Source organism: Necator americanus, chromosome I, assembly GCF_031761385.1.
Source record: "Necator americanus strain Aroian chromosome I, whole genome shotgun sequence".
NCBI classification, from domain to species: domain Eukaryota; kingdom Metazoa; phylum Nematoda; class Chromadorea; order Rhabditida; family Ancylostomatidae; genus Necator; species Necator americanus.
Genome location: NC_087371.1, coordinates 30,666,115 through 30,674,488, shown reverse-complemented (window position 1 = coordinate 30,674,488; position 8,374 = coordinate 30,666,115). Strand labels below are relative to the sequence as shown.

Below are 8,374 nucleotides of genomic sequence, written 5' to 3'. Positions count from 1 at the left end.
CAAGTCAGTGTTTTTTATCCTCCCAGACAAGTCTGGTACCAATTTATCGACCCCAAAGAGATGAAAGGCTTGGTAAGCACTATGGCGGATTCGAACCTCTTGATTTTTTGATAGCTTCCATAGCTGTGGCAAGAGGGTTCGCTACATTACGAGTTCTAGCACATGAGGTAAGCAGTAGCCGATGTGTCGATCTTTTAGCCTGTGAACCGTTTAAATGTTTTCTGGTGGGTGATGATGCGTTTAAAAGGATAAATCACTCATGTCTTTGACTTTTCCAGACTCTGAAGAAGGCAATAACGTCGAATTGTTAGCTCCTGATAAAGATGATTAACAATTTTGGCTAAAGCTTAAACATATGAATAAAAGAACTCACTTTGCTCTCTCTCCTGTCACAAACTGCCCCTGAGGGGTGTGATTTTGGATTAATGCTATGTGAAACGTTTTAGGTGTGAAGATAAGTTCAAGCGCACTGGAGTAGTTGATGTGTGACTCACCAGAGCGACTTAAACTTATTTTCCTCTTTTTTCTTGATAATTGCTATTTTCTATCTTTTCCGGACCGTATTCATTTAGCATTAAATATTTGCGTTAATGTTGACAAAACTCCTATGTAAGACTTTTGTTGCATTTTGCCCACTCTTTTTCTGCACTGATACTAGTTTGCAACTAAGTTTATACTTACGCAGTGTGCGTGTAAGGATAACCCATTTTTGGTCAGCGCAAAAGGTACTGAAGCGGCACTCAGTGGCGCCCTTATTTCTGGACGCTCTATCTTACTTTTTACTCTTACTAACTTTAGCTTACATATCGTAGATCCTCTAAAACTAATGCTTTGGTCTTAGGGCCCCGACTGATACAGTTATTTAGTTCCAGATGTTTTTCCACATAGCATTAATCCAATAAGTAGAATGCTCCTCTCCAACTACATTTGACCGTTTGACGCGTTTGACAATGAATAAACGGAGTGTTTTTCCATCATTTTCAGTTTTTTGAGCTGTTTTTTCTCCATAGTTGGTTACCAATGGATCCCTGACAAAAAGTTTTAATCGAGTCGAAATTTGTAAGCTTTGTTTTACTTATTACACTCTGAGACCTGAAAACTTCAGTGCTCCTATTCATAGTCATTTGATGTTACTTCTTTAATGATGCCCGTTTGTTCTTGAGTACAAATTTGTTCACAAAGTAAAATTAACTTCTGAAAATTAATTCTGCATTGGTAAAGATGCATTAAAAATGATGACTGTGAAAAATTACATCTAAAGAGATATCTGCCTAGTTTCTTCTTGGATACATTTTCAATGTCATGAGTCTACAGACCTGAAGTGCTCTACAGATTTTCAAGTATGAATAAGTATATACTGCCATGCATTCTTTTATTTGAAATTAGGAAGAACGAACGAGGAGAAACTCGCAATCACTCAGCTGTTTTGGGAATTAACGACCTCAAAAGTCACCAGAAAGTAGGTTCAAAAAAGCTGCGTGGAAATGCGAAAATTTAAAGTCGTAGGTCATTTCGTGTATTAGTATTTCCAAAATCAGGATGTGGAGGGAAAAGCACCGACTAAAATTCGAACGCTCTCATTAAAGTACAATGTGCTTTCTGCTTACTGGCGCCGATGTACCAATGTAAGGGCGTAGAAGTTTTTGTAATTGTCTCTGTGGATCGTGGATGAGATCACAACTCACGGAACATCTCTGAACATCTCAACATCTTGGACAAATTCGTTAAAAAAACAAGACTAAAAACATGTTCTCTTCTCCTTGTAGCTAAGAGATCGGACAGTAAACATAGGACATTCTTTTTTAGGCGTATATTTCTTTTCATATTCGTCATCCTAGTCCTTTTCCGTTTCGGTAGCCTACATGACTCCTGCAATCCCGTCTTTCCTAGCGGTACCGTACCAGGCTTTCCTCCGGAATCAAGTTACTCTTTTTTTATTACTGTGTTTTTATTACAGTTTACAGACCTGAAGAAGCTCTACAGAGAAGATCATACCTTCTACAAGGTCATAATTGGTGATTTCAACGTCAAAATTGGCCCTAGAAGAACGCCTGAAGAAACGCCATCGGAACTCACAGCCTTCAATGAAATGAGCAAAGAAAGAGGCTTTTCGAGTTCATTATGACGACTGAGACCAACCATGAGAACTCGCAATTCCAGAAGCCCTCCTCTCTACGCTGGACGTGGGAGTCACCCGGTGGAGGGTACCGTAATGAAATAGACCACATCATCGTCAATAGAAGGTTTTGCCTGACGGATGTCGCTGTTTTATCAAAGTTTTATATGAGATCGGACCATCGCCTTCTTTGAGGAAGATTTTCTTTCACACCTTGATCACCTTGACTTCCGTTGATCTTTGAACTGGTCGAGCGGGCGCCAGTAATTCTTCCATTTGTCCTGATCGCGTGCCGCGTGGTTCCTCCTTTCGCGTGGGACACGAAGAGCATCATAATTTTCTTTGAAGGACTTCGTGAAGAAATCTGACCATCGGGTCGGCGGTCTTCCCGTAGTGCGCTTAATATCGCGGGGAACCCAGTCGCTCACGGCTCTGGTCCAACGACTGTCGTTAAAGCGCATCACGTGTCCGGCCCACCTTATTTTACTTTCCTTGGCAAACGCGGCGGCGTCTCTAATCTTCGATCGTTGACGTAGGAGAGAACTTCGAATCCCGTCCCTCACTCGCGTGAAACGGGATACTGCTAGCATAATTCTCTCAATTGCGCGTTCAATGACGCTCACCGCGTTTTCTTCCTGCTTGCGAAATGCTCAGGTTTCCGAAGCATAGGTCAAAGCAGGAAGTACGGTGGTGTTGAAGAGGTGAGCGGAGCCGGGTGTTCCTGGTCTTCTTCACTACATCTTCGATGCTCTTGTACGCTCCCCAAGCCGCGCGTCTCCTTCTGCCCAGCTAGGGGGTCGGGTCGTTCATCATGTTCAGTTCCCGACCTAGATAAACGTAGCTGGTGCATTCGGATATGTTCGTTCCGTTGAGCGTGAATGGGGCGTCCGAGACCCATCCGTTCCGCATGAACATCGTCTTTTGTAGATTCAGCTGAAGAGCGATGCATCCACATGTTTCGTCGAATTCGGTCAGCATTCGTTCCGCTTGGCTGATGCTAGGTGTTATCAGCACGATGTCATCAGCAAAGCGCAAATGGTGTAGCTGCCGACCATCAACCTTCACTCCCATGTAGTCCCATTCCAACGTTCGCATTGCGTTCTCGAGGGTAGCTGTGAATATTTTGGGTGAAATTGTATCACCCTGTCGGACCCCCCTCTTCACGTCAATGATGATGTTCTTGTAGAATGGCGAAATTCCGGTCGTGAAGTTACTGTACAACTCTCGAAGTACCTTTATGTACTGAGTAAGGACGCCTTGGTTATCCAAAGCTTCTACGACCGCTTCCGTCTCAACTGAGTCGAAGGCCTTCTTCAAGTCGGTGAAGGTGAGACAGAGCGGCATCTTGTACTCTCGTGATACCTCGATGAGTTTCGAAGCAGTGTGAATGTGGTCAATCGAGCTGAATCCTTTTCGAAACCCTGCTTGCTCGCATGGCTGTCCTTCTTCCAAGACTTTTTCAATCCTATTAAGGATTACTCTTGTAAAGAGCTTGTAGATGACGGACAGTAAGCAGATTGGGCGATAGTTGCCGATGTCATGGGGATCTCCTTTTTTATACAACAACATGGTCTTGCTGGTCTTTCACTGTTTAGTAACCTTGCAATCCGACAGATAACGTATGATGAGTACTGGCGGAAGGCTCTTCAGGTGTTCTGGTCTTATTCTGTCGGGACCGAGTGCCGTACGATTTCTTACCGACATGATAGCATGTCGTATTTCGGACGGGAGAACCTCTGGAATGACTCGTCCATCTTCCCTCAGATGGTGAGGAGGCAAGTGGACATGGCTGTCGAAGAGATCAGAGTAGAAGTCGTAGATGATTTTCTCCATCCCCCTTCTCGATGCAATTTCTGTTCCCTTTGGGTTCCGGAGAGCAGTCATCCTCGTCTTGCGACTGGCGAAGTCTCGACGGGCATAGCGGATGCTTTTCCCCGCCTCGCAGCTTAGCCAGCACTTTTCTCTTCTCTCTTTAAGGTCTTCCTTTATCGCCCTCCAAAGCCTTGCGAGCTCGGACGTAGTTCTGGTTCCTGCGGCTCGTGCTGCTCCACGCTGGCGTATCAGCTCAAGAGTTTGAAGAGACAGGTGCCTCCTGGTGGTTTTAAAACTCTCAGCCTTCTTCGCGCAGTCGTGAAGGTGTTCGACAAGCCGGTCATATTCCTCGTCGATGTTGCCCATTGCGGAATCCTCCCAAAAGCCAGTTAGCGTAGCGAAGAGATCCCAGTTGATGGTAGTCCTGGATTTCTCTCTCTGAACTTGGCGGCTTTCTCTGCTCTCCTTGTGAAGGAAAATCTTCTTTTTTTCTTCTTTTTTTTTTTTTTTTTACCCCCCCCCCTCCGTCAGGGAGAACTTTTTTTTTTTTGTTTTGTGTTTTTTTTTTTTTTTGTTTCCCCCCCCCGGGGGCTCCCCCCTCCGGCGGAGAGAGGAGGGCTTCTGAAAATTGCGAGTTCCCATGGATTGTCTTAGTCGTCATGATGAACTCGGAAAGCCTCTCACCATTGTCATTCCATTGTAGGCCGTGGGTCCCGATGTGAAGTTCCTCCGGCGTTCTTCTTGGGCCAACCTTGGCGTTGAAATCGCCAATTATGACCTTGTAGAAGGCATGGTCTTCTCGGTAGAACTTCTCCAGGTCCATATAGAAAGCTTCGACTTCTTCTTCTTCGTAGCTTGATGTTGGAGCGTAAACGACGAAGATAGTCAAAGCTGGTGTTGGGCCACATCTTCTCATCCGCAGACGTCCGATTCGGGTCGTAAGTTGTTCAAAAGAGTCGATGTTCTTTGCCATACTCGTGTTGACGAGGACGCCAACTCCACCAACACCTCTACTGTCGCATGTTCCTAAGAACAGTTCTTCTCCAGTTTCATATACGGCGTTGAGAGGGTGATGTCGTCTCGTCTCGGTCAGTCCGATGACGTCGTACTTGATCTTTTTGGCTTGCATCATCAGATCTTCGATGGCCGCTTCGGATGCAAGCGTACGTGCATTACAAGTACAGATCGCCATCCTAGTCCTTTTCCGTTTTGGTAGCCTACATGACTCCTGCAACCCCGTCCTACCTGGCGCTACCGTACCAGGCTTTCCTCCAGAATCTGGAGACTCTTTTCTTTTACTGTGTTTTGCGTAAAAATTTTAAAACCCATGGGCAGGTTGCAAGCCTCTAGTCCCATGAGTTTCTGGGAGAACTTTCGTTCTCCCGGAGTGGACATGTGGAGCTTATTTGTTGGAGGCGACTCTTAACCGCCTCCCTTGCACCTCCCAGTCACTTGGTTGCGGGCTTTTGGCCGGACCGACGTGCGGGATACAAGGATGTCATGAGTCAGTCCTGGCTTAGCAGAAACAGGGAGTCTATCCTCTGAATCCACCTGCGTCTCTGGGCAAGCACAAGGTCGCTTTTGGTCCGCGATTAGCCCCCTATGCGCCACTCGGGGACGCGCCACGTAGCTTCGCGACTAACCGGCTGCGATCTCTCTAGTGAGGGAGATCCGTTCTTTCACACGGAGAGGAGAAAAAGATGCAAAGCTCACAAAGCGAACTCCTAGAAGCATCACCAACTGGGAGCTCTTCGCTTCGTTTGTCGGCTTTTGGTAAGATATCATCATTAACAACATCGACGGCGAATATGGACGGCTTCTAGAACATTTTCACGATTGTACGAAAGAAGCGAGGAGTTTCAAAACCATCAAAAGACGCCTGTCTCCAAAAACTCTAGAGCCGATAAGTCAGCATGGAGTTGCACGAAGTGTAGGCAACCAAGAACTCTCGTTCGAGCTCGCAAGGCTTTGCAAAGGGGTGATGAAAGAAGACCTTAGGGAGAGAAAAGCAGAAGTGTTGGTTGAAGCTGCATAGAAGGGATAGAGCATTCGCTTCGCCCGTTGGAACCTCACGCATCGTAAAGTAATAATGACTGCTCTCCGGACTCCAGATGGAGCAACTACAGCAAGTATTACTGGAAGTAACATTGGTGTCCGCTCGAGCAAGTCGATGAACAACGGGAGCACAGGTGATACAGGTTATCTTGATGCTGCTGAAATATCCTACCTTACGATTAGCATACCTTCGCGAGTAATTGGGCTCACAATTTATGTTAGTGATCAAAGATAAGCTTAGGAAGTAAAAACTTGTGAAGTTAAAGTCTTTTTATTGTTGTTTTAAGTTTTTTTTTTCTGTTGTACCGTTTAAAAAAATGCGATCTCAAAGATTAAACAGATTATTAGTATTTTTCTGAAGCCGCATAGCCGTCAGAAAATTAACCCCCTCGTCGATTGTCATCTGGATTCACATCTAAAACGTCGTCTGAAAGATGGAGCTATGCACCATTTTGCGTTCAGTTTTACGTGTTCTTAGAATATTCATCCACTCAGTGTGAGAAGAGGCTGTCCGTCGGAAGCGTAATTTCATTCAGTCAACATCTATAGTAGAACCAAAAACACGAAGTTACATTTAATCTAAATTGTGTAACATGTACATGTTCTAACGTTGATGCACTGAATAGGAGGATCGACACTGACACCAAAATGGACGTCGGCAAGATCCTGAAAAACATGAAAATGTTTGCAGAAATGAATATTTTTAAGTAATCGCAATAATAGAAAAAAAACAGTTCAAGTGCCTAAAATTCCGTTATACACATGGAAAATTTGTGGCCGGAAAAGTTTGTAAATTGGTGTAAAATATGTGTGACGCACCAAGAATACATCTATGGCCGAATCAAAGAAATTAACGTGTTGTGCTACTAGATAAGCGCTCGCTCTCTAAGTATCGCGACGTTCATTTCCGCTACTAATCTGGACCTAACGTGGGTCCCACCGCAAATTGCTTCAAGAGGGGAAATACGAAGCAGCTGAGCCGACCACAAAATGATGATTAGGGCAAAATAAAGCAAATTCCAGGATCGAATTATGGGAACATTGCAGCAGAGCTCCATGCACACTTAAACGCGATAACTTAGGATTAAATATTGAGTAAGTCTAGGATATTCCAATACGACAATGAGGCTATGGAGGTTCGACATCCCGCTGAGTCCAATTCTTGCAGAAGAGTTAAAAACTTAAAACTACTTTTAAAAGGTGAAGAATCCACCTTTATATATTAGTTTTCAAGAGCTTAAAACTGGATTTAATGGAATTCAATAATCAATAAAGCTCAGATTCCGTGCACATCGTTAGACGTCTGGATGACCGCGAATAACTTTGTGGTAAGAGGACTAAGAGAAATATTTCATGTAGTTTTTCAGAGAAGAAAGTTTGCCCTACAAAATCGTCATACCGCTGTTTCTCCCAACTCCATAGTCATTTTGAAAATTAGATGGGACAAAAGTGAAGAAATTTTTCTACCTTTTTTTTGGATTTTTCCAATCTAAATTTTGAGGGAACAAGATTGTCCGGGGAGTTTTGCACACAGGGATTTCCTTAGTCTCTCTATTCGGTTTATAGGTGATTTTTAAAAGGCACTCCCGTTTCCCTTGAATTAGAAATCTGGCCAAAATCCCGATCTTTGCTCGAACGCCGAAGAGAGTGTGATCATGAATAAAATTCAATAACTCGGAGTAACACAGTGCGAAACATATAATCTACCAGTATGTTGTAGTCGAGGATCCCTCTATCAGATGCTATATCAAGCGATTCCCAGAGTTTCACCGTTTTTCCAAATTTTCAAGGGAAAAAAGATGGAAAAACGCCATTTTTAAGATCTTTGCCCCAAGTGAATTCCAAAAAGACTAGGAGATGAGAAAAAACAGCGGTATGATTTGTCCTAGTTATCATGTTATCCTTCGTTCACCTATCTTGTTATCTTAGAATGACTTGAACATCACAACCTGGTTTACAGCGATCATTCATATTTTAGCCTCGTAGCTTATTGAAGCACGTTGCCTTATTGTTCCACGTAGTGTACTTCAGAAGTCTATTGCAAAAGTCTCCCCTTTTCGAAAATAGCGCACTCATCAGCCTGCTTTGGTATTTTTCTGACTTTTAAGTTCCGAAACGCACAATTGCAGTCTCGACATTTCACATAGAGCCAGTAAAATGTTCTTTGTGTCGTCTCAGGGCATTTGCGAACCCACCAATACCGCCTTATCACGGAAGCAGAGGTAGACACTTCGTGCTCACCTCAAACTATTTCACCCTATTACAGTATTTAAAGGCATCACCCCACGAATCTGAGGTGGTACGGATTTCAGGTGGAGTATTCGTATATGGGATCGTAGATAATAGAGAGAAGGTTGATTCCGTCCATTTCTTCCTAATTCTGTAAAAAAA

General features: G+C 43.9%; 3 protein-coding genes across 6 annotated transcripts in view; all 3 read right to left on the bottom strand.

Moving 5' to 3' along the window:
* Positions 1-307: 307 nt before the first annotated feature.
* RB195_007357 (uncharacterized protein) lies at positions 308-2,706 on the bottom strand (the record flags this gene model as incomplete). The annotated part of the gene is made up of 3 exons (XM_064180937.1): positions 308-314; positions 374-469; positions 2,339-2,706. 3 exons carry the CDS (start codon positions 2,704-2,706, stop codon positions 308-310), a joined length of 471 nt encoding a protein of 156 aa, XP_064037768.1.
* A 199-nt stretch (positions 2,707-2,905) lies between these two features.
* On the bottom strand, positions 2,906-3,685 carry RB195_007356 (uncharacterized protein; the record flags this gene model as incomplete). 2 transcript variants are annotated; one of them, XM_064180936.1, is made up of 1 exon in its annotated part: positions 2,906-3,685. In XM_064180936.1, one exon carries the CDS (start codon positions 3,683-3,685, stop codon positions 2,906-2,908), a length of 780 nt encoding a protein of 259 aa, XP_064037766.1. The 2 variants fall into 2 exon arrangements, with proteins under 2 accessions (XP_064037766.1, XP_064037767.1); XM_064180935.1 differs by having other exon boundaries at positions 2,906-3,460.
* Positions 3,686-3,700: 15 nt separating this feature from the next.
* Positions 3,701-8,374, bottom strand: part of RB195_007355 (uncharacterized protein) — a gene marked incomplete at both ends in the record, with an annotated part of 28,876 nt that continues 24,202 nt past the window's right edge. The window contains 4 exons of one of the 3 annotated variants that reach the window (XM_064180934.1): positions 3,701-4,366; positions 4,680-5,206; positions 5,642-5,747; positions 6,593-6,649. In XM_064180934.1, the coding sequence (XP_064037763.1) occupies positions 3,701-4,366; positions 4,680-5,206; positions 5,642-5,747; positions 6,593-6,649 (1,356 nt within the window). Of the gene's footprint in view, positions 4,367-4,679; positions 5,207-5,641; positions 5,748-6,562; positions 6,650-8,374 lie in introns of those variants that run through there. The other 2 variants (XM_064180933.1, XM_064180932.1) reach the window with 2 other exon arrangements.